Raw genomic sequence first — 25,041 nt, forward strand, 5'->3', positions numbered from 1 at the left:
GGAAGGGTGATTGACGGCAAGTGGAGGGTGTTTGGAGCCGCTAGGGCTCAGTATTGACATGAATGATTGAAACGAATGGGGGGGATGTATGTGTGGGGTGTTTTCTGTTATTGTTTACTGTTCTATTGTTATGCGCAGTTCTGGTCTAATAAATGGCCTTTTACGCCTACAACTGCGTGGTCTGTTTATTGCGCGAACGGGCGTGTGGTCTCTCACAATGGGCGATTTGTATAGGGTCACTGGAAAGTCCACAAGGTTGCCCCCGCTCCCGAAATTTAGTGGCTCCAACGTACTTGATCATGGACTCCTTGTTGGGTATTTACACGATGTAATGGAATGTTGGGTGGAATTGTTGGCACTTCATTGAGGAGCAGGACGTCAGACTTTCACCTGCGTGTGTGCCTTTATGATACATATTACTTAAAATAAATATTATTTTATCTTCCCTATTGGAATCCTGTCCTAACAGTGTCCTAGTCACAAAAAATAATTTGGAAAACCTCTGCGTGAATTCAATTGTCTGACTTAGCTCTCTATAGTTATCGAGCAAAAAATGAACATATTTTTAATCAGCTAGAAAAAAACAGGTTGCATAAGTTTTCCGCTGAAGACCACACCCACTTCTAAAAGACAGACCCCTTCTGTTGGATGTGATATCACCACGCCTCTTCGGTTAGCGTCAATGACTTGTTGTCCCACCCCATTTCTGCTCCCTTTGTGACGAAACAAATTAACCCCGCCCCTTTCTAGCTTCATGTTCTGACGCCCTAGGTTGAATGAGGCGAGTTGCTTTCTGTCCCCGCCCACTGGCCCGAAGTGTCGGCATTCCATCTCAGCCCCCGGCCGCCCGTCCTACCAATCACAATGCCTGTGCTCAGTGACTCCACCTCCGAGCTGCTCTTGATGGTGCTTCTGGCTTCAACTGTGCTTGTTCTCATCTTGATGCTGGTCTCCGTGTCCTGTCACAGGGCAACCTGCTGCTACTGAGCCTACTGCTCTGTCGCCTGCTGCTCTCCTGGGGTACTGTCTGTAGTGCGTACGCCACCTTTCGCGCTCCGCCCTTGCTTCTTCCCTTCCTGTGCTACCTGCTGCTCTTCCGAGCAGCCAGTCACCTGCTTACCTGCCACCACCCGAGAATGGGGATGCCAAGGGACCAGGTGGGGACCATGGCTGAGGACATGCCGCTAGAAGAGGAGCAGTAAGTTACGTCCCTTTACCTCGCCCCCCTCCTGTTTGAACAATATTCTATTTCTGATTGGTTGGGGTGGGGGCGGAAAGGGGGGGGGGGGGGGGGGGGGGGGGTATTTAGATGGGATGTTTGTTCCATCAGAGGGCCATGATTGCGGAGCTGATTTATCAAATGGCATTTATCTAAATGGGAGACTTTGGACGCGGGGTTCAATATATACACATGTAAAACGTTAGTATAATATATATAGTCTGTACATCTCACTTCCTGTTTATGTCAGTTCCATTCCACAACCCCAGCTCCTTGCTATACAGCACGGATGTCATGTTCTATTTGTTATTGTTTATTTGTAGACCTGGGTACTACTTCTTTCGGGGACTTGTTGGGAGGGCGATGTTCCTGTTTGCCCATGTGACAGGGAGGGCAGGGCTCGGGGGATATGACTGAAAGCTACAGTGTAACCCCACCTGTTTGTCTCTCCTGGCTGCCCTTCCTGGTCGCTGCTGAAGGCTCGCATTGGATCCCCCTGGCTTTGCTGGCGAGCCTTGTCTGTCTAATCTGGTAGGCTGAGTCAAAAACACCCTGCTTTTTGTGTTCTTCCAATTCTTCTCTGTGCTGTAATAGCCTGGGGTGGGAACATTATTGTCCACAGCAGTGGGCATAGATTAACAATGTATACCTGTAATGACGTGTTAGGAGCTAGCGAAACCTTGTACTGTGCATGCAATAGTATGGTAAGAAGTCCGTGTGGTTGCGTCATAGTGACGTAGAAAACTCGTGGGTGGGGCCCTTTAATGTTATATGATTGAGGTAATGAAGGTGTGTAGCGTACAACTAACATTAAAATATTTCCCGTAACATGAGTTATTTTTGACCAGTTTAGTTTTTCAAACAACGGTACCGTTTATACCAACACGAAACTGCAGGTGCCAGTATAATTCGTGTGGTTGGCTGTGAAACCAGGGCTGGCTGTATGCCACGCCCCCTCAACAGATGTTGAACGACAGCTATCTAGGAGTGTTGTTGGATGGTCGCTGAAATATGGTTGTCAGTAGTATAGTCGAAGGTAGGTGGAAACTGCAGACTGTAGTGTTACAGAAGAGGATGGGACGTCGTGTTAGTAACAGTGTCGGACAACACTGTCGTGAGTGTGTCTAAGAGTGCAGAAGGAATCTGGGCGGGTTGTTTGACCTGTGGGTGACGCACACGTGAAGCGGGTCGGCTGAACGGCCGGGCGTCAGCACGTAAGTCCGGTCTGCCCCGTTCCTGTTATTTTTTGTGCTATGCCAGGCCCGTGTCACAGTGATTCAGCAATTTTCGAGTGACGCAAGCGCCGTTCCTCCTGCTCGAGGAGGCTGGCGCCCTGCTGGGCAGAGAAGGGACGAATATAGCGCCCGAGACATGGCCGCTCAGCCTCACGCTTGCTGCTACCTGTTGTTTCGTGCGTGCGTGTATTTACCTATGAGTATTATCTAAGCAAAGCGGCGCGTTTAGAACGAATGGGAAAGGAGGGACACAGAGGAAGTCGGGTGAATAGGGCCTACGGATAGCGTATTATTCAAGGGTGTAGTTAATAAAGACATGCCTTCGTTGTATGCTGTGACGGCTTTAGCACATAAGATCAGGGATATATTCACGTTTTTGGCACTTTACCAACACATTATGTGATCCTGCACAATTAACTTACATTTTTGTTTTTTATTAAGGATACAAATGTGATATTATGCGTGCCTTCTTTATGTGTAAACTAATAACCTCAGCAAATAATGCTAATTGTAATTTAGAACCAGGAATACAGGCTTCTTACGTATCAAAACTCGCCAAGAAGGGTACCCTGGTGCTGAATATATCCACAAATATGCTGTATGGTCCAATTCAGGGTCAGGCTAGGTTAGGAGTCAGGTCTTACATTTACAATTGCCGATTTCAATAACTGTGGACCAGTTTCTGATGTGCAGAGCATTTCAGGCTTCTGGAGGCACAGTAGTAGAAGGCACGACTGCCAGATATGGTTCTGCGTATGTGGTGGAGGTGTGCAAGTAGGTTTCTGGCCAAGATTGGGTAAGGCTTTTTATGTGTGTGTGAGGAGTAGAAGAGTTCTTGTTTGTGTATTGGAACCCATTAAAGCGCATTGAGGTGTGCGTTGATGTAAGGACAGGGTGGGAGGGGGGCCATTTGAAAATATTCAGTGTGTGGAAGCAGGAGGCAGTGACTACACTTACCTGGCTGATCATGGTAAGTTGGTTGTCCATTATCATTACGAGGATCTTTGCATGGGCTGCTGGCAAGGGTGTGGATCTGAATTTGGCAATCCACCAGGCGGGGGTCCCAGAGCGTGGTGCCTTTGATGAAGATTATTTCTTTTGTCTTGTGTTGAGCTTGAGCAAGTTGGCCTTCTTCCACTTGGGAACTTCGGTCATGCAGGCAGAGAAATTTGTCTGGGGGTTTGGTGTCTTGTCGGAGAGGGAAAGTATGATTGGGTGTCGATATGGTGTTGATTCCTTGGGTGTAATTGTTGCTGGCAAGTGGAGTCATATAGGCATTGAGTAGAGTCTGGCTTAGTAAGGATCCTTGTGGAACTCCTCAAATGAGGTTGACTGAAACCGAGGTGAAAAAGGCTGATTTAGAGCGACCTGTCAGGATGGAGTAATTCCAGGAAACTGCAGGTTCTTGAATGCAGTTGTTGGATAAGGATGGTTTGGGAGACCGTGTCGAAGGTAATGGAAAGGTCTGGTAGGACGAGGGCCGCGGTGTCACCTCTGTGCATGATCATCTGCAGGGCCGATGTGGTCAGTCTATACTGTGGTGGGGCCTGAGTTCGAATTCATGTTGATAAGGAGATGGTTATCATTGAGGTTGGTGGTTAGCCTTATGTTTATCATCTTTTCCATGACTTTTGCCGTGTAGGGTAGCAGGGAGGTAGGTTTATAGTTGGGTAGCATCTTTGGGTCTTCTGAGGGTTTTGTGAGGAGTGGGTGTACATGGTGTGTTTTCTAGCTGTACGGGCAAGAGATTGTAATGATTGAGTCTTCTCCTTTCTTTGAAAGTCTCAAAAACAACAAACGCCTCATAACCATAGTTTTTTTTTTTCTTGAGCAATGTGTGATATTACTTGAGGGGAGTTGTATGTTGCAATCCCCAACCACACGTCTGAACAACGCCGTCTTAAAGACGGCGTCTTAACCTTGCATGCCTTTACAACAAATTTAGTTATAATGGCATATTTGGTAAAGGCATATGCGTGGTTAAAGTTCTGCCCTAGCTCCCCGCCCTGAATCCTAAAAGCGAGCCCCAGCCTTAATACTAACCTGCCCCTCAGACTTGAAATAGGCCCTGACATCCCCTGTCATAAGCCCTAAATCCTTCACCCAAGAACTTGACCCGACTCCTCCCATATTCGAGCCCTAAAAGCACCCCACCCTAAGCCCTCACCCCAGAACTCAGCCCTGAAAACTTCACCCCAGAACTCTCTAATGCCTCCCCACTATTTAAAATATATGATAAAAAATCATACTCACCGAGCCACTCCGTCTGTCCATTCCTCATCCAGGCAGGAAGTCTCCTCCGCCCAGTCTAGAGCCCGAACTACCATCTTTCAGAGACTCCTCTCAAAAAGGGTTATAGAATAGAATAGAAGCCATTTTATAAAGCGCCTGGTTACTCAAAAACAGAGTGTCCCCGCGCTGAAAAGTGCAAAGGAGCTCAGAGGAAGGAACACAGGAAGGTCAGACACGGTAATTAAGTGCGAGGGAATAGGAAAGTTTAGAGTTTTCCTCAAAATCTGATTTCGGAGGGTTCCATACGAATCTCGAGTGGGAGCTCGTTCCAGCCCTTGGCAGCCAAGTATCTGAACGAACAGCCACCCATCCTGGCTCTGGTGATTTTAGGGATTTTGAACAACATCGTTCCAGAGAATCTCAAATTCCTGGTAGGCCGATGTATTGTGAGTAGGCAATGAAGATATCCTGGACCAGTACCATGGGCGATACGGTGGGCAAAGCATAAGGACTTAAATTTAATTCGCTCCTTGATGGGGAGCCAGTGGAGTTTAGACAAGGCGGATCTCCCTGAGGCTCTTCGAGGAAGTTTGAGCACAAGGCGCGCAGTGGCATTCTGAGCACACTGGAGTTGGTGAAGACCCTTTTTGCTCAAACCTAGTAGCAGGGCGTTCCCATAGTCCAGATGGGGGGTTACTAGGGCATGGACAATGGTCTTCCTGGAATCCATGGGAAGGAGGTCTAATACTTTCCGAAGAACCTTCAGTACGCTGAAACATCTGGCTGTGACTTTGCTGACATGGAGCTTGTATGAAAGGTTAGAGTCCAGCATGATGCCCAAGTTACTCACCGAAGCCACAGGACCAGGAGGACTGCCCAAATCTGCAGGCCACCACATGTGAGACCAAGCGGAAGAAGATTTTCCTACCAGCAGCTCGGTTTTGTCGCCATTAAGGCGAAGGCAGTTGTTATTCATCCAAGCTGCCACGGAAGAGAGACAGTTGGAGAAGTTGGTGGCGTCTTCACTGTGGTCGGGCGTAAGCTTGAACATCAATTGGGTGTCATCAGCGTAGCTGACAATGCCCACCCCATAAGTCTCAACTATGCGAGCCAGGGGTTCCATATAGATATTAAACAGGGTGGGGCTCAGACTCGAGCCCTGAGGAACCCCATGGCTCGCCTTTCTGAGAGAGGACCTAAAGGGGGGGGGGGGGGGCAGTGCATCTGAAAGTTCCTGTTAACCAAGAAGGACTCCATCCACGCAAGGGCTGACCCCTTTACTCCTATACCAGATAGCAGAGACAGCAGCGTTGAGTGCAGCACAGTGTCAAAGGCTGCACTTGGGTCTAAAAGTACCAAAGCTGCTGTCTCACCATCATCAACGATGTGCCTAAGACTGTCGGTGGAAAAGAGTAGGGCTGACTCAGTAGAGTATCCAGCTCTAAAACCTGATTGTGTGGGATGCAGGAGAGAATGTTCTTTCAGATAACTCATGAGCTGCCTGTTCACTACTTTCTCCACAATCTTAGCACAAAAAGGGAGGAGTGAGATGGGGCGAAGATTCTGGAATTGGGAGATGTGGATGTTGGCCTTCTTTTTAAGGGGGATTACTTGGGCAGTTTTCCAAGCATCTAATACCTTGCATTCTTTAAAGGAGAGCGATACAATAAGGCTGATATGGTCAATTATTGTGGTCTCCATGACTCCTCTGCAGCGAGTCGGCGGGCAGACATCGCTCGGAGAGCCAGATTTTATGCTGTTTGCGATGCTAAGTAACTCTTGTTTATCAGGAGTAATAAAACACGTGAGATCAGAGGTCCCCGTGTTACTGTTACTGGCTTCTGCAAGTTCACTAGAGCTGGCCTCATCCTTGGTGAAGGTAGCATGAATTTTGTCAATCTTGTTTACAAAAAAATCTGCAATGGAGTTCAGAATTGTTTTACAAAATGTACTTTGTGATGTGAGTTAGAACGTATGTTATTTTGTTAATTTAATAGAAACCTTGTCAGAAAGGCAGTCTGGGGCTTTAGCAGGCTTCCACACCTCTTTTGCACCACTAAACTGAATTTGTTATTCCTCCTTAAGCCAGCCTGTTTTTATGGTGTGTGACTATATGCAAATTACTCTTCAAAAAAGAGGACCCAGGAGCAAGAAAAGCTCCAGCACACTTGCTCAACGCAATAGTAATCTAAAAAATTGGGGTGTACAGTTTCTATAGGAAAAAGGGGGGAGAGACAATATGTATTGTTCGGGTCAAAGAAGTAAGCTCATGCTTCATCGTTTGGGCATGCTCCTCATTGGGCCGGCTCTGCAATCCCTGATGGGCACCCACTAGAGGGCTCTTTGCCGGAGATCATTTCTTTGCCATATGATGGGTGTGTGTGTGTGTAGGTGTTGGTGTAGGTGTAGTGTGGTGACCGAAAGTGGATTAGAATAGGTGAAATGATGCTCAATATAAGATTATTTTAATAATAAAGCTCACTACCCTAATTAAAAACAATGGTGCTCAATTTGGGATACAATGCTCCTAAGGAGCAACATGAGTCATTGGTTGTAGAAAGTTGTCAACATGTTTCTCGCCTATACCTGTACAGAAAGGATCAAATGGCAACTGTCAGGACCTATACTTCCAAGAGGCTAGATTCTGCAGTTTCATCCCTAGTGAGAGCTAGAGTAATCAGTTACACATCAAGTAACCAAGTGCATTTGTACCTTGTTCTGGGAAATGACCTGGAACACAAAGGCACAGAGGTTTTCCTATTGGAGCTTACTCCTTTGACAATGCATTGCTTGTGTTTGTTTTACGCGTATGCACACGTGAGACCCCTTTCCTGCACCAGTGCTACAGCACTCGCCCATAATTGTTTTCCTGTTGCAACTATTCAAGTACCCCAGCGCTTGCTTCTCGTGCTCAGTGATTCCTACTGTGTGGCCATGACCATATATTTTCTCTCTCAATTGTTTGTCTTTTTTAAGCTGACTGTTTGCTTCTTTTAGCATTGGATTTAAGCAATGCACTTCGTGCCAAACACCATTTACAGCATTATAACGGGCAATGACAGATGCAAAGCTCACCTATTGACCGAAGTTGGCATTACAATCGGTGGTATAGGGAGGAACAAGGCACGATGGCTGGGAGGTCACAGGAGGAGTGTTCCACCTGCAAGAGGGAAATCAGAGCGTGAGAGGGATGAAAGTGACCGGCTGTGGACCAATATGGACCGCTTAGAAATGTCATCTGTCAAAAAGATGTAAAGAACACATATACAGTCTTCGTATTAATGTGTGTAACGTGTAAAACAAATGCATTACAATATAAACGAGTGAATAAATGCATCAAGATGGCCATTAAAAAAATAGACATCTAAATATAAAAGGCCGAATAAAAATAAAATGACAGTGGGCAAAGAAGTGTGCTATTGTCCCAAAATGAAGAGTTTTTATATTGGAGGAGTTCTCTATTTGATGATTTTTTTTGTCTTTGCCCTATGGCTGGTATTTCTAAGCCCTGCACTGTTGACTGCCTCACATACATTCCTTTTCAGCTATGTGTCATCCATTCAATATGGCTGCCACACTCTCCAGTCCTCTTTAGTTCTTCTCCTCCCTGTGTTATTTTACCCCGAATGTGAAACGCGCACTAATGGCGGACCTGCATATTCGCACAGGCCTGGTACCCCTCACCTGCATCCGAGTCAGTCCTATCGGGGACTTGCCACCAGCTGCCAATTTAGCTCGGTGTTTTCGGTTGCACTTTGTAAGAGTTGTTACCGTCTGAGCTATTGATTTTCATTTTCTGCTCACTGGCCTGCTGAAACCTTTGCCCTGATCTCGTTCAAAATGTTGTTGACCATATTGTGGACCCCAACTATTGTATGCCATAGCTTAACAGGTCATGCTAGTCTTGACAGTATAGTACACACTTCATCACTTTCATCGCACATGTGCGTCACGTATAAGAGAGTACCAAGCACATATTTCACTGCGACCCACTGCATCGCTGTAGGGAGCTGGCTCTCTCTAGAGTGCACCTAAACGTGGTGCACTGTGTAGAGCCCAGGTGACTCTTACTGGTTTACAGAGGCAAAAATGATGACACTGAATGCTCTATTTTGTGGTAGCGTGGGTGAGCAGTTTAGGCTTATCAGAGGGTAGTGTCAACATTTGTTGTACTCACAGAGGCAATAAATGAGACACAAGCTCGAACGAAAAATCCGAGACCAATTTAGAACAATAACTCATAGTTTTTTATGAATTTTGTTACCAAGAACTTCATAATACACTTTTAAAAAAATCGAATTTCACAGGTAAGTAAATGTTCACTTAAATGCGGTTTTATGTGCAATGCTTTCCTTTGGGAGAAAGACATGTATGGTATACAGGTACTTGCAGTAGGTTTCTGGGGGTCCCTTCCAGGGCTTAAGGTGGTACGGGGGGTGAAGTCCAAAGCGCCATCAACAGTTAGCCTTTATCTGTTCTGGGGCGTCCAAGGGCAGAGGTGCTCATCGGCTTAATAGCCTTACATGCTACACAGAGGAAGAGAAGGGGGAGGGGCCTAAAAACAGGTTGCAGAGGGGGACTTTGGGACAAGTCCAGGATCTCCCAATGAGGGACTCAGTTCACAAGGGTCCTGGGAGCAAGGCAGCACTGTCTGTTATTAAGAACCCGAGCTGAAGCGCTCGGATGCAGAGGGGTTTAGTCGACTTCCCTGGTATGTCGCAGGCCCTTACTGTTGTCGGTCTCACCGGTTCAAGGTTAAAAAATCAGGACATGTGAGTCACTCTGGAAGTTGCTCCCTGCGGTGCTGATGTCCTTCGGCGGCTGCTCTGTATTGTTTGAGTCCTCACTGAACTTAAACTGGCGTTGGTTGCTGCAAGGGGTCCGGCACCCTGGGTGTTGGTGCTGTGCTGCTCCTGTTGGTCCTGGCGTCTTCCCACTTGGTAAGAAGACTAATCTGATCACCTGGAGCATGGTTACCTCTTCCTGGGCTGCTGCTGCATTTGTACAACTGGGGAGCAGCTGCATGGTAAACTGGGCTCTGTATTTTTGATGCCTGCGGACTTCAGGAGAATAGCTCCTGTACTCCAAGGGAGATTGCTAGTAATTTGCGAAGGGCTGGCAGTCTATCGGGGATCTTGATAGAGGCTCAGCTGCAGGATGAGTCTGTTTCTTCACGACTGTCAAGACTGGTGTATTCAGGCAGTGCTTGATATAAAAGAGTCCACAGCAGGTCTTCAGTTCTCGTTGTTGGTGCTCTTCTTTGTCCTTCTTGTGGATCCATCAAATCTGCATTCCTGGCATGCCACCTAAATACTCAATTTAAGGGGAGTGAAAGGTGGTAGCCAATAGGCTACTTACCTTTAGGGCACCTACACCTCTCAGGTGCCTTTGGGTGCATGTATTAATAAATTCATCACTAGAATCAGTGCAAGTTTTTTAATATGAGCTGCTTGATCCCAAACATCTTTGGTTTCAGTCCAGCCATCATGTAGCTTGGGAACTTGTTAATCACCATTGCCCAGTACATATTCCCAAGATGGCTTTCCAGTTCACTGGCAATGTCCAAAAATCAACTTTGACACCACAGGGGCTTGTCTGCTCTTGCAACTATGTCCTCATGTAATATAATGCTCCATGCCTTAGGGCTGTATGGCTTGCTGTAGGATTAAGTTAACATATATGGCTTGCGTTGTCTGCAGGCTTGGCACACAGGAGGTGTGCCATGTCTAGTCTTCACTTTTGCCTACACCATGTCTCACAGCCTGCAATGGCAGTGTGGTGAGGTGTCCCATACGGTGTTAAAATACTTGCTGCACTATTTAGTGCCAATGACTTCGGGTGGGGCAGACCATGGCAAAAGTGGCATTTTCCTACAGTAGTCCCACTTCTTATTGTATCTTTTTTTCATTAAATTGCCTCTTGGTCATTTTTATTTTTTTGATATTGGAACTTTTAGGGACAACTGTTACTACAATCACTCAAGGTCCCAAGTGATTCTCGAGATTCCCTTGTTGAGCAACACATATCTTGGCATGTTATTCTATAAGATTGGATAGCCACAGCTAGGTGACACAAGCAAAATATTTCTCAGCAGTTATGCTATTTTCTCGGATCTGCCTGCGGATTCCTGGGCTTTGCCCTGCCTCTTTCCAGCTTCCAGAATCATCTTTGAGCTGCTGTTGCTGTCCATTCAATACCTATGCTACTGGCGACGGTGAAGTTTGAAGAAATCGCTCCACCATAAAAAAATCTGAAAGGAATGACTGCTACAGACTTTTATATAATCAAAATGATGAATTTGCATAGTGAAATGGGGGCGGGGGGGATTCTACACGGTTGATTTGAGTAGTAGTGTGCAATACAGGGTGTGCACCATCAGAACTTGGTTACTGGTTGACTGGGGTATGAACCCTGGGCATGCAGCAACCACAATCCTAGTCAGGGTAACAGTTAGGCAAACCCTAAATTAATGTATGCTCACCCCCCTGGTAGCTTTGCATAGAGCAGTCAGGCTTAACTTAAAGGCTGTGTGTAAAGTATTTGTGTAACATTCAAACTGTGAAAACACCAAACAACGGATCCCACGCCAAGTTAAAAAAATAACTCTGATTTAAAAATAAATAAATAAAACAAGACCAAAATGACAAAAATACAAATAGTAGAACTGGAGATATTGGTCCAATGGAAGTAGATTGATTTCCAAATAGCAAATTGTTTTGATTCGCTATTTGGAAATCGCAAACCCCTGTGTAAAACAGTGTGTTTAATTCTATTTGTGATTCCCAGTGGTTTTGAAATGAACGAACTAATTAATGTTCATGAGGTAAGTCACAATTTGCGACCCGTTGGAATTTACTAAAAAACACAGGGATGGTGACCTGCTGGGGGCAGCAGACAACCATGTCTGCATTTGCTTTTAAATAAAGCAATGCAGCCCGTTGTCCATTATGGAAAACTGGATGCTTTTAAAAAAAAGTTATCTTTTAATTTTTTTAAGGGTAGGAAGTGGTTAATGGGACCACTGCCTGCTCCTAAAAAATCATTTTTGCTTGCATTCACAAAAGTGAAGTGGTCCCTTGGGGACACCTTCCTGTTTACGAATGTGTTTGCACCAAATTGAAATTGGTGTTAAAAAGTGAATGTTTTCCGACTGCATTTCGGTCGCCAAACATTTGAACACAGCACTGCGAGTCGCTATCAGGAAGGAACGCCCTTAACACCTTTCCTAATATGGAATCACTAACCTAGTTTGCGATTCAGTAATAGGCTACCGAATTGCAAAATAGGGTTTTATACACTTGAAAATGCCTTTTTTGTAGAATCGTGCCTTTTACAACCGAAAAAGTGGCATACATGGGGCCCCTACCTTTTTAAAATTTATAGTGAACAATAGCCCCAAAAAAGACAAAGATCTATGGATATCTGGTGAAGCTGGACCGGTATATCGTCACAAGTGCAGGCCGACCACGAAGGAGCATGGCTTGGCTTCAGAGATCCAGTTAATCCAACTCACGTCCTGGTTGTAGAGCATTGCATGGATCTCCACCGACCATGTCGTACAGCCGAGGCAATGCGTTGGTTCCAAGAAAGTGCCAGGCCCTGTTGTGTTGACGTTTCAGCGGGGCTTGCAATGCAAAGTCCGTTGTCAAGTAAGTGAGGGGCAGCAGATAAGATGTTTCGGTTCCGGTGAGTGGTGAAACTGCAGTGTGGAGTTTCAGCATCAAGGTTACCCTTTGGGAGAAATAGGCATTTCAGTAGTGAAGGCAGAACTTTAGAGATTTTACTACCAGGACATGTAAAACTTAAAAGTACACTTCCTGCCTTTTAAATATAGTGCACTATTCCCTCTTGGTAGTCCAGGGGGTATCTTAGCAGTGACTTGTATATACATAAAGGGAGGAGTTTGTGCCTGTCAAAAGTTATATTTTGTCAGGCGGTCATGGCAGTGTAAACTGCACATACAAGCTCTGAAGTGGCAGGATTGATGCATGCTTAAAGGATTAGTTAAGTGAGTTTCACAATGAGTGGAGTAGAATTTAATTTACAGGCCCTTGGGTATATTCATTGCCACTTTAACATGGACTTGTAATTGGGATGAACCAATGTTACCATGTTTAGGGGAGAGGGCATTAACCCTTAGCCACTGATTAGCAATGTAAGTGTGAAGAGTCCTAATACCAGCAAAAACGAGGTCCTGAACAGTGGAGTAGTAAGGCAAAAAGTTGGGGGGGGAGCCTACACCAAGGCTATCCAGTCTAACATGCACATTCTGACTGAACACACACCCGAGAGCACATATGAACGAAGAGTAACTGAGAAACCATAGAGGTACCCTTTCAAGCAATTTGACCTTGTAGAGTATAATGAAGAGATTTAGAGGCTTGTAGAGTTCCACCTAACCTTGTCAAAGGATGTAGCAAAAATGGCACTCACAAAGCAGTTTTGGCCATGTAAATAAGTTGAAGTGAAACAAATTGTGACTCTGAAATTCCCACCTCTCCATGTGTAACCACATCCACACAATATACAAAGACACTCTACTGAGGATGTGTTGAGTAAGGATGGGTGGAATATTTCATTCCACCGGTGGAGTTGGAATAATTTAGTAATTTCACGTTATTTATGTAACGCAGAATTATTAATTAATTCTACAGTTCTACAGGTGGAATTAAATCTGCTCTTCAAAGGGGGTTTTGCTAGTAAATGTAAGTGGTTTACCTTTCTTAGCTCCCCTCCTAATCCACACATGAAGTGCTCAAAGACCCATCACAGAATTTGCTTAAGTGTAGAGACTCTGATGCGAGGGACAACAGTGGTTGCATTTGAGATTAGCTATTCGTACTCAGTCCTTTGCGATCTCTGTCCATTCGCTGCTACTTTCCTCTCATTGGTTCAGTTCAACAGCTGCAGCCAATGGGCCTGCTGTCACTGTCTACGTGGTGGCCATGGTGATCAGCGATCCCTCTCCGACTGTGCACATGGCAGACTGGCAGTCAGCCTGAGGTACCCAAGCATGGAGGTGATGCTCATGGAGTCCGACAAGGCATACTACCCGCTGCCCAGATGATAAGAAGGTGGCTGGCTGACTGATGATGGTGGCTGTGGAGACATGGGTTAGCGCTGTCCTGCTGCAGTGCTAGCCACTGATGTACCCTAGGTGTTCTAGTGGACTCTGGTCAAAGCAGGACTCGAACCAGTACAAGCAGGAGATGGAGTAGGCGCGGATCCAGGGCACCCTGCGGATGGAGGACCAGGCTTGTGATGAGTAGAGGGTTGAATGGAGGATTCCACACAGTTGAAAGGGTGACTTGGAAGCACAATGTGTGAAAGTATTGTATCCTCAAATGTAAACGATCAGCTTGTAAATAAAGTACATGCACATTCGGCGTCGGAACTGGAGAGAAAGCTCTGTATACATTTCTCCCAAGTCAGGAGGTGAATTTGGGGCTGGTAAATGCTGTTAGTGTGACTTAAATTCAGTACAAATGCAGATCACCATCTATTTGCTACTGGGCAGACCTGCACCCTCCATGTAATCCGGTTGATTAAGTCTTCCCCCCCTCCCACCCCCCACCCCCTCGTAGCCCCCCTCACACGTGCTATTTTGTGCTGTAGCACCTTAATGCGTGCCAAAGGGCCCGACCCGGACTTTTGGCCATCCATCTCTCCTGCTGAAATCTAGAGTGCAGATTCGGTAACTTGCCCTCCGGGATTAATTGCTAAACAACCTTCTGAACACGTTTTGGGATTTTTGGTATGTTAATGTAATTCCGTCGAATGACGCTCTGCCACTTCCGTCAACCCCTAATATTCCTGAGAGGTAGATTTTCACTCCACATAAGTACCAAACCTGAGCAAGCAATCTGGCTTCATCCTGCATTAAATGGGCCCCTTTCACTCTTTGGCTTTAATATTTGAGCTCTTAGATTATTAATGTGTGCCATGAATTTATCTGTTTGCCATCCGAAGACCAATTAACTTTCGGTTTAGTGATGTGAGTATTTGCAAGTTTGAGTCAAGAATGTACTGGCAAATGAACCACTAAATTCCTGGCTGTGATTTTTTTTTTTTTTATAACCTAAATTAGGCCGTCTACAACTAGTTGCAGACAATTTAGTCTTTGGTTGGGAATACGTGTTTTGATGGGAAGACAAAAACTCCTATTGTTACATTTTTTAATCAAATAAACGAAAGAATGTAAGCAACTTTTATTTATTACTTTGATTATCGAAACTTAGAGAAAATATATAATTGTAGTGGTTAAAAATTGCTTATGCTCAACTGCATCATGATTGCCGCGTGACTGTCTTCAGTTGGGATCATTGAGATATCTATCAATTCTCTCCCCTGTCTACTACAGGACACAGGGTTGGTTCACCGGTTGGCTGCCTGCTTGGCGCCCGACATCCATGACGCAACTGAAGGCCGTGGAGACCCGTATCCTGCAGTGTAAGTGCCAATTTTCAACAAGGCCCTGAGTAAATCATGGCAAAGTACAGAAACACCTATCTTTGTTACTTTAGTTTTTTATTGGCGTGATTAATTACTTTTAAAAAGATTGTGCACACAAGTGATTTGATTTTATTTAAAAAAAAATATCAGTGGCCTCTGGTTACATCTATTTCTCTGAAATTAAATTACTCCCCCGACATGAAAATCCTGTTCTGATCTGTGTCGAGCCTGATCCATAATCTGATTAATGCAGCCAAACTGAGACCCAATTTCACATCTAGCTTCTTAGAGCAATGTAGTTATGTAAGTTCCGGCTCTGAGGTCATAGGTTGTATCAAGCTCTTCATTTGATACAGTTCCAGACTTTGGGTTCCTAAAGTAATGTCACAGTCAAAATTTGGTTGCTATGAATGATTTTTCAGTTTGGCATCTGGTTTCTGGAGTAGTGTCACAATCTGGCATCAGTGGCTGAAGTGTTGCGCCATTGTAATGTCAGGTGGATGGAGAGATGATGCATACCTGTATCTGGTCTCTGGGATGTCGCTGTCATAGGTCATGTTAATTAGGGGTGGACAGTAAACTCTGCTCTGCTGGTGGAGTTCATAATGGAGAACGCAGTTCCAGAAAAACTCAGCTAGCCACCATGTGGCAGAGTTTTTCTTGTGCAAGGCTCACCAATGTTAAGTTGGTGAGTGAGAAAAATTGAGTGCTACGATGATTCCTGGCGCGATTTATCAATGCAGGATTGTGACAGGTCGCTACAGTTCACATTGACAATGCTGCTGCTTGAGTAGAACATATATTCAAGAGTCTGAAAGAAGTCTTGCATTCTGGCACGGTGCAAGGTACTTTTGGTGCTGATTTTACTGAGCGGAACAAGCTCCATGCAGTAAAAATCCGCGTCAGCAGCTCGGCGTGCCAATATTCTGCCACTCACTGAGCTCTGCAGAATCTTGCTGAGTTTTTATTTAACTCAGTGGAATTCAACGGAGTAAAAGTCTGTGAGTTCCACCAAACCTCACTCTAATGTTAATGGACATTTTTAAGTCGAGCCTAGAGTCAGCGCGCATGTGCTTCTGAGCGAGTCTTGTAATGGAGTAGGGAACAGAAGCCCTGCCCACTACCACCCCCCCCCCCTTTTTGCAATTGGCTTGTGTCATTGTCTATCCCAAATGCTGGCTTCTTATTCGTAAATTGGCTTGTTAGTCCCTCCTTAGTATCGTCTCTTCTTCATTTGTCACCTCCCAATGCGACTGGCCCTTTCACTTCGGATGTTACACTGTACCTGTTATTTAGTCTTTAAGCACTATTTTCTTTATTGAGTTTCTCATACTGCAGGCACTACGTGCTTTGGTGCCTTCTTTACAACCCCGCCCTCCTGTTGTCCATGCCTTCTTTACCCCTTCTGTTGTCCGTGCCTTCTTTACAATCCCACCCTCCCATTGTCCGTGCCTTCTTTACCCGTCCCGTTGTCCGTGCCTTCTTTACCCGTCCCGTTGTCTGTGCCTTCTTTGCCCGCCCCGTTGTCCGTGCCTTCTTTGCCCGCCCCGTTGTCCGTGCCTTCTTTACCCTGCCCGTTGCCCGTGCCTTCTTTACTACCCCGCCCTCCCTCCAGCTGTCTGTGCCTTCTTTACACCCACCCTCCCTCCAGTTGTCTGTGCCTCCTTTACCCCTGCCCTCCCTTCTGGTGTCTGTGCCTTTTTGTTTTTTAACAGCATAGCGTGACTAACCATCTAACGTTCCATGTGTAGGAAGGTGGATATCTGACTATGGTTACCCCCAAACTTTTTGCCTGGTGTTTAGCTGGTTTTTGACATAGTTGGCCTGAGATCCTGCTATTCAGGGCCCCAGGCTAATTGCTCTCTCCTTAAAATGGACTCCATGTACCTTAGGTGCATACACAATTGGAACTGGTTCACCTTATAGGCCCCTGTAACAGTGTACCATAGGTACCCAGGGCATAGGTGCATCCAAGGCCTACCAGGGGCTGCAGCATGTATTGTGCCACCCCTGGCCTGGCCTCCATATTTGACACAACTGGCTGATCACTCAGCTGGGGTAAGTTGGTGTAATCACCTCTTACTTAGGTATAGTATCCCTATACCTGACCTTAAACTGGACACATATGTTCCTATCAGCCCCTCCTATGGAAGGCCTCAACAATCCTGGAGGCAGAGTGCTTGGAAATATGTGAGATGGTGCTCTAGCATGAGCTGAGCCTGTCTGCAGCTGTCGGGAACCACTCCCTAAGCTGTTCCGGGATATTGCCATACCATATACTCTTAAGTGCATTATAATCCTCGCGGTTATATGCTATCTTTGTTTTGGCTTTATCAAAACATGTCGAGTAAGGTGTCATACGAATTGGAATACTATCCCCTCGACAGTTCTGTCGACGGGGATAGCATTCCACCCTTCTAGAGGGACACGACATGTGTGTAGCCTTAACCCCGGTTAAAGTTAACCAGAGCCTCAGCATCACAAAATGAATGCTGCCACCACAGACACAAGTCTGACCTCCTGCTGCTGGGAGTCCTTCCAGCGAGGGAGGCTTGGACAAAGGGTTTCCTGCCTTGGGAGGTGCGAGCACCACCCCAGACAGGGTTTTGTGTATTGGGTAGGACAGGGCTGAATAGAAACAGACATGCCCGGGGCACACAAGGTGTCCCAGTGCATAAGCCAGTCCAAACCGGTCCTGGGACTTTCCAGACCCAGGCCTGGCGAGGAGCTGGACAAAGGAAAGGGGGTGTAACCGCCCCCCTTCCTGGTTCCACCCAGAGGAGGGACCTAGTAGGTGATCCACCCCTCAGATTGGGAATAAGAGTGGGAGCAGTGCCATTGCACAGCAGATCATCCTGAATCAGACTGGACTTCGACATTCTGCTGCACAGAAGACTGAAGAGAATCTCCCTTGTGGCCTAGGAGTGGCCACCCTGTGAACACAGGCACCAACCAGCGAATCGACGTCTGCTTTGCCGCCGCCTCCCGCCGGAGCCCGAGCCCAGAGCCTGACAAGACCCAGACTCCCAGACTTCTCACCGCCCGATCCACAGTCCCTGCAAAGAAGGGACCGGTGGAGGCACCAAGAGACGTGGGACCGGACTTCTTGGAAGACACCCGAAGAGCTGACAGTGCAGCACCAGAGGCATCCTCGACGTTGTGCTTTGGGGACTGAGAACCCCCACCACCGAGCAGCCCCTGCACCGAAGATCAGCCCCCCAGCATCTCCACGATCAGCGTGGGGCCCTTTTGCATTGTGCCACTCGACGCGCCATCCCGGCCACTAGCCACGTGGTCAGCGGCCATCTTGGCGACTACAACTACGAACTACACTGCGGGTCTGGTTGCTCCAGACTTGCCCTCGCTCCTGTGAAAAGGAGCTCCTGCTCAGACCTTGCTGGTCCGAGTAACCAGCCTTTTTCGATTCCTGCGTGGCTTGCATTAGCCAAGGCCTGTTTTCTACAATAAAGTTGCCAACAGCGAGAAGCCTGCGTGGGACAGCTCGTGACCGACTCCTGGACGTCCTCGACCCCCGGTGTCCACGTGGCTGCAGAGAGAAGCTACACCTCAACGCCTGTTTGCACCCGACATCGCCTGGTTCCAATCTGGTTCCACGGTAGTCACTGGCTAGTGACTTTGAACAATGTCCCCTCTGCTTTCAGGTCTTCACATCTTCAGATCCACCCTTGGATCCACCGGAACTCTTCACATCGAGCCGCCTGCAGCATCTTCAGCTCCAAGCACCATCGACCAGCGTGACGAAACCCGACACTACTTCGACCCTGTGCACCCGCTTCCTGTGGGTGAGGTAACTCCTCTCCACCGGTGTTCCTACACTGGTACACACCTCTAGGGCCTGTGTCTCAAGTTTCAGCTTTCTAGGTCACTCGGGAGGTTCCGAACTAACTAACTTTGTACTTTTTACGCACCATAGACTTTGCATTGGTGAGTGCGTGCACTTTAAACACTGCACCCGAGTCCCGCGGGCCTTTCCCGACTTAGTCACTGCTAGTCTCGAATAGCTCCAGCGATTCCCAAGGCCCTAGGCCTGTTTCCTTTCCGATTGGTATCTCTTATACCACTTTCTTAGTATATGGTTTAGGTGGCCCTTAGGGCTCATCCATATTGTGCAACTTTTGTGTATTTTAAATTGTCTTGTGTTTAACGCGTGTGCTTCTGTGCTCATAAAGAGTCCAGGGGATACTTTTAGTTAAGAAATCAATATATATTTTCAATATATATCTGTGTGGTGTCCTTTCATTTGGTATTCAAGGGGGTTGTGTGTGGTAATACAGCTGGCTTCACATGCCTTTCAGAGTTTAGCCTAAGACTGCTTTGTCCACGTTACCACTAGGATAACTGGTCTATAAGGTTGACTTACAACCAATCATCATAAGGGTTGCTTGGCATGGTACAAAGTGATCACTAGAATTAGTGAGCATTATATACCAGGCCAACTTCTCACACCATGATTGCTGTGAACATGACAAAGTTACATATTACTCCTGGCCCAATATGGATGGCTGCACCAGGGAGCTAGATGGCTGCACTATCGTTTGTATGCCTTGAAAAGAAAACTCATTGTGTTTTGAAAAAAGCCCTCCCTCTCCAACCTAGTTGGTGACATGCTTCATCATTGGGTCCCACTCAAGGTGCAGAGTGCACCTCTGGTGTGCTACGATGCCTGGATACTGCGGAGAGTGCAGTGATAGCGGGTGAGTGGATATTAAAAGGATTGTCCTAAGGGTCCCACCGGACAAAAATAACTATTTTAATGAGTGGGCCCTTGGCAGTAGATAAAAACGAGAGGCGGATATTGATGGAGTCTATGGTAACTCCAATATCCTAGTTGGTCAACATGTTTCAGCCATGCTCCCTTTAATGATATGACTTTCGTCAGGACCTAGCAGTAGTGCAAAGTGAGTGGTCTAAGAACATGTTTATTTGAAAGACCAGATATGTGATGCACGCACAAAGGTGTGCTATGTGGGAGAGGAGAATTTCCTCTAACAGCGTATTAGTTATTGAGAAATGCCCCATGAGTTCCATGAGGGGGCCCGACCTGTGATCTAGAGCCCTTCTTGGTACCTGCTGTGGCCGCCATGGAGCTCCGTCGCTTATACTTATCATTATTGAGTTCGAAACCACAGTGAGCATGGAAAAATGTTGTCTTTTTATTCATATCCCTATTTTTTTATATAGTTCATTGTAAACGATCTGGTTTTATAAGGTGCTAATGATCGAACATAATTAGATTGCTTGCTTCCCTTTGTGGTTATAAAATGTGACATGAAAATCAAACCAGTATTGCAGCGACAGTAGTGCAGCTGTGGATTCTTATCCTCCTCTTGTTTTGGTGTATGGAGTCCCAGTTGCTTTTACTTAGAAAATCAAACACACCTTTATTTTTTGTTTCTTGAGCAATTGATAGTTTAGATTTATTTTTAAAGATACTTAAAATAACTAGTTGTTGAACGTTTTATTCAAACTTGGGGTTAGGTATATATGGAGCCTTATAAAGAATGAACCTCTATCTACAATGCAGTGGTTAGAAATCGCTGCAAATTGGAGATGCAGAGCAAACGGAATCAGTGGCGACTGGTGTCTGTTCTGAATGTCAGCAAGCAAAGCAACTTGGGGAGGTTATCCCCAAGAAAATGTTCATAAAATGCGCTTTGCCATAAAGCTTTAAGTTAAAAGGCTATATGTGAAATAGACAACCGAGAACTGCACTTTCAAACTGTCTACCTTCTACCATGGTATTTATTTAAACTCCTACACTTCATGTTTATTTTTTGCGATAGCAAGTCCAAAACTCTGTTATATATTATGACAAAGCACCTACATTGAATAGGTAGAGTTGAAAAATACAATACGGCAGACTTTGCGGTCTTGGGTAGAATTTTACAACTAACCAACTTCATACGCTTCTATAACAGTTCTGTCTCACAGGTGACCGAAACCTTACAGGTGCAGGCAGTGATAGTGTTTTTGTCGTGGTCCTAAAATACCATCTTCATAAGAATATCCTCAATATGGAGGAAGACGCTCTTTGGCATTCCTGGTCATACTGGGTTCACCAAGCCCCCTGACTTCCAGATCCTGCACTGGACTTCACTGCATAGCCTGCCCCTTTCAAACCAAAACTGTTTATTTTCTTGTACTACAGCTGCTGGGATGGCAACCAGGGCACAGCCTATTCTTTGACAGCAGAAGGTATGCTAGTCCTCCAGTTTCTCTTCTCAGTTCGGTCTCTAAAGTGACTTGAAGGACAAGGCACCTTATAGGAACACCGCATCAGAGCATATTACAATGCAAACCTCTGTGCATGTGCTGTACTGTGTGGTGTATTCTGTTCCCGTCGTGCATTGTTTTATTATATGCACTGTCATTACTTTTTCACTCTGTATGATGGAGTAAAAGTTGAGGTCTTAATAGATATTTTTTAGTTAATCCATCTGCTAGTAAATGCCTAGTTTATACGAAAAATCTACCCTGGTGCATAAACCCTCCTTCCTCCAAGGAGGTTTTCTGTTTGCTACAGAAGCGTTTCCTTTAATCAGAAAAATACCTACTAATTGCTGTCATGTCCTCACAATAATGACAGACAATTATCTTAGGGGTATAAGGGAGCTTTATTCTATACATCCATCCTTGTCCCTGTCCCTACTATAACTGTCCTAGTTCCTGTCCCCGGCTCCTCCCCTTCCTGCTCCTCCCTTTAACTTCAACCCCCAACCACTAGACTGCATCACACAATCCTACATCTCCCCCTTTCTTAACAAAATGAGCTTAATGTCCTCAGTGTTCGCAATTCTTCAATCCACCACACGGGTCGGCAGACAGCCTGTTCTTCAAGCCTCAGTAGTGTCGAATCAGTGGTGGGCTTGGCTTTGGTCAATCTTTCCGTTGTCTTAATCAGGGCATTCTTGACCACGTTGCGTGTGAACTGTTTACTCTCACATTCCGCAGTCATCGTGTTTCCTTCCTGTGGTGTGACTGCTGTTGGTTCAGATGCTCGATCTCTTTCATGAGTGGATAATGTTCTTGTCCTCTTCCGAGCACCCGCATCTACTTTTACTTCCTTTTGTCTTGTCCGGTCGAGGGCAGCACTGCCCTCCAATTCAGGGTCATATATACCAGACAGTACTGTACTATCTGACAAGACTGTCTTGGTTTGGTTCGGTAACTCATTCGCGGCCTTGGGTTGTCTGGCGAACTCGTGGGCTATCTGTTCATAGGCATGTTTCTCTCTCATCCGATGATGATCTCTCTCTACTGACATGTCCGGCTTTCCTTGCGGAGTGACTGGCTGGTCCCTTCCCATCCGGTGACTAAGGTCCACTGTCTCTGTTTTCCTTTTGTAGGTCCTTTGAGTCAGCCTCGCGGACCCCTTCAGGGGTGACTGTGTATGATCTATGTCTGGATATACTTGTGACTGACATGACAGGTTGTCTTGTGGAGTGACTGAGTATTCAGAGACCTTAGTGTGTGACATGCTGCTCTTGACGGGAAGGATGTCCTTTGGTTCCATGGTGCGTACGGGTGATTGACGCCATGGCTGTCATCGGGACCATGACTCGGTCGACTCACGGGATTGAACAGACGTGCTTTCTGAGTCAGAGAAGTCTTTTGTCAACTTCCAGGATCGGGCAGACGCGCTCTCTGAATCAGAGGAGTTCCTGGCCATACCCCTTTTAAAGGATCGGACAGACGCGGTCTCTGAACCAGAGGAGTTCCTGGCCACACCCCTTTTAAAGCGTTCCTTTGAGAGTGTATCTAGTAATGGATTTCTGAAATGAGTAGGCCGTGACACGTTGTTCTTTGACTCAGGGTTGTCTTTAAGACGCTTCTCTGGGCGCCTTCGTCAACTTGTCTTTGACGTAGTTTCATTTGAGAAGTTGTTCAACAACCACATGCTTGTTCTTTGTGTTTGATCTCGAGGTTTTTCATCTTTACCTTTCTCACATATCAACAACTTCTTCTCAGTTTCTTCGTTGTCCCGGGTGCCATTGATAATCTTTGCAACCATCACAGTATGTGCCAGTGAATCAAACTTATATTTTGTGCGTTCCGAAGTGTCCACCACTCAGCTGCACTGTGCTAGACACAGGCTCCTTCTCTTTCGAGTCGCATGCTAGTGGCAGGTGGTTACCGACTCTTCCGCGGTGATGCTGGACACGTTTGACATCTTTGTTCGTTTGGGCGTTCCCTGTACACTAGCGCAAGTCCTCCAGTCACTTCAGTGTGTGTGGTTCTGTCCAGCAGCTCCTCTCCCTTTTACGCTCTTCGTTATGCGTTCACCATCACCTTTACCCGTTGCTTGCGTTTGCTTATGCTTGTTTGCTTCTTCTCTCCAGCGCTTGTTTGTTTCCCTATTACGCCCCTTGCGTTTACTTGGGCTTGTTTTCTTATTATACTCCTTGCATTTGCTCGTGATTATTGGTGTCCACTTGTCTTTTTTTTTTTTTTTTTTACCTGGCTCTTGAATGCGTCTGTGTTCGTGTCTTTTCCTCACTTGCGTTGGCCAAAGTTTGTTGCATCACCTTTGTAGGTGCTGGTTTGCTGTTTCTCGCCAATGCTTGTTTGTTTCTTTTCGCCAATGCTTGTTTGTTTCTTTTCGCCAATGCTTGTTGGTTTCTACTTGCCAATGCTTGTTTGTTTGCTCTTGACAGTTCTTGTTTCTTTCTATTAGCCAATGCTTGTTTGCTTGTTTCTTGTCTACACCAATGCTTGTTCCATTACAGGTGCCAATGCTTGGCTTCATCAACTGGAGGTTGCCTGACTCCAAAATGGCCGCTTCTAGTTCTCACATAGGGGATGTCTGTGGCTGCCTGACTTAAAGATGGCGGCCGGGCTTAAAATCCCGAGTCTCCCGAGATTTGGATCCCCCTATTGACTTTCAGCTATCGGGTACCGGCAGGCTTCATGCACTCACCGGGCAGGCATGTGAGGTCCACGCTGAATGCTGGGGTCTTTGCTCCTCGCAGCTCTCGCTCAGGATCGCCTCACATCAGGTAGGACCGGGGTGGGCTCCCGACGTCTTGCTGCTCTAGCTGCCGCAATCACGCTGCGACACGATGCCAAAGCTCACGCATCGGGCGTGAGATTTCCGATGCCGGCTGCTTTGGAAGCTCCGGTTCCACCGCGCTCGGCTTCACTCACCGCCGGACTTCTTTGGGACCACGTCCTTACCTCGAGGCAATGCTCCTGCACTTCTAGGGGCACTGGACAGAGTCGGAGTGGGCTCCCGACCTCTGTTTTCTTTTGTGGCACACCAAGTTGCATGCATCCGGCGTGAGTCGCGTTTTTTGCGCGATCGAGCGTTTCTTTCTTCGGACGCTTGGGCGCTTGTTCACTCAGTTCTTCTGGGCTCCCTCAACCTCCTGGCTGTGGGGAGAGGGTCTCTTGCTGATGGCCTCTTTTTTAGGCGGCAATTCGGCTCCACACAGCATTGTTCTTTTCTTCTGGGCACTGCATGGGACAGGGTGTTCTCAGGAGATTCTGTGGATACTGGGCATGCAGATCCCACCTTCGTCGCCAGTTGTCATGTCCTCACAATAATGACAGACAATTATCTTAGGGGTAAAAAAGAGGGAGCTTTATTCTATACATCCATCCTTGTCCCTGTCCCTACTCTGTCCTAGTTCCTGTCCCCCGCTCCTCCCCTTCCTGCTCCTCCCTTTAACTCCACCCCCCAACCACTAGACTGCATCACACAATCCTACAATTGCCAAGACAGGGGCTGCAATAATTACCTTTACAGGCAAATGTAGGTAGTTATTATTTTACTCTTTCAAGGCTCTGGTTGTGTCGGAGCCACCCCTCATCATCTGATAACTTTAGAGAATTTGGTTGTGGCGCAGCTTCACCTTTCCCTCTGCAATCCTTTATGGAAAGGAC

At 46.4% G+C, this 25,041-nt stretch overlaps 1 protein-coding gene across 5 annotated transcripts in view; it reads left to right on the top strand.

Annotated features, from left to right (window-relative positions):
• Positions 1 to 683: 683 nt before the first annotated feature.
• ABHD4 (abhydrolase domain containing 4, N-acyl phospholipase B) overlaps positions 684 to 25,041 on the top strand; it is a 67,312-nt gene continuing 42,954 nt past the window's right edge. Inside the window, exons 1-3 of one of the 5 annotated variants that reach the window (XM_086923643.1) lie at positions 886 to 1,198; positions 1,673 to 1,750; positions 15,047 to 15,135. In XM_086923643.1, the coding sequence (XP_086779769.1) occupies positions 1,137 to 1,198; positions 1,673 to 1,750; positions 15,047 to 15,135 (229 nt within the window). In that variant the 5' untranslated portion in view covers positions 886 to 1,136. Of the gene's footprint in view, positions 1,199 to 1,672; positions 1,751 to 2,151; positions 2,434 to 2,551; positions 2,635 to 15,046; positions 15,136 to 25,041 lie in introns of those variants that run through there. The other 4 variants (XM_086923640.1, XM_086923641.1, XM_086923642.1 and 1 more) reach the window with 4 other exon arrangements.

This window comes from Lissotriton vulgaris, chromosome 5 (assembly GCF_964263255.1).
Source record: "Lissotriton vulgaris chromosome 5, aLisVul1.2, whole genome shotgun sequence".
Lineage (NCBI taxonomy): Eukaryota > Metazoa > Chordata > Amphibia > Caudata > Salamandridae > Lissotriton > Lissotriton vulgaris.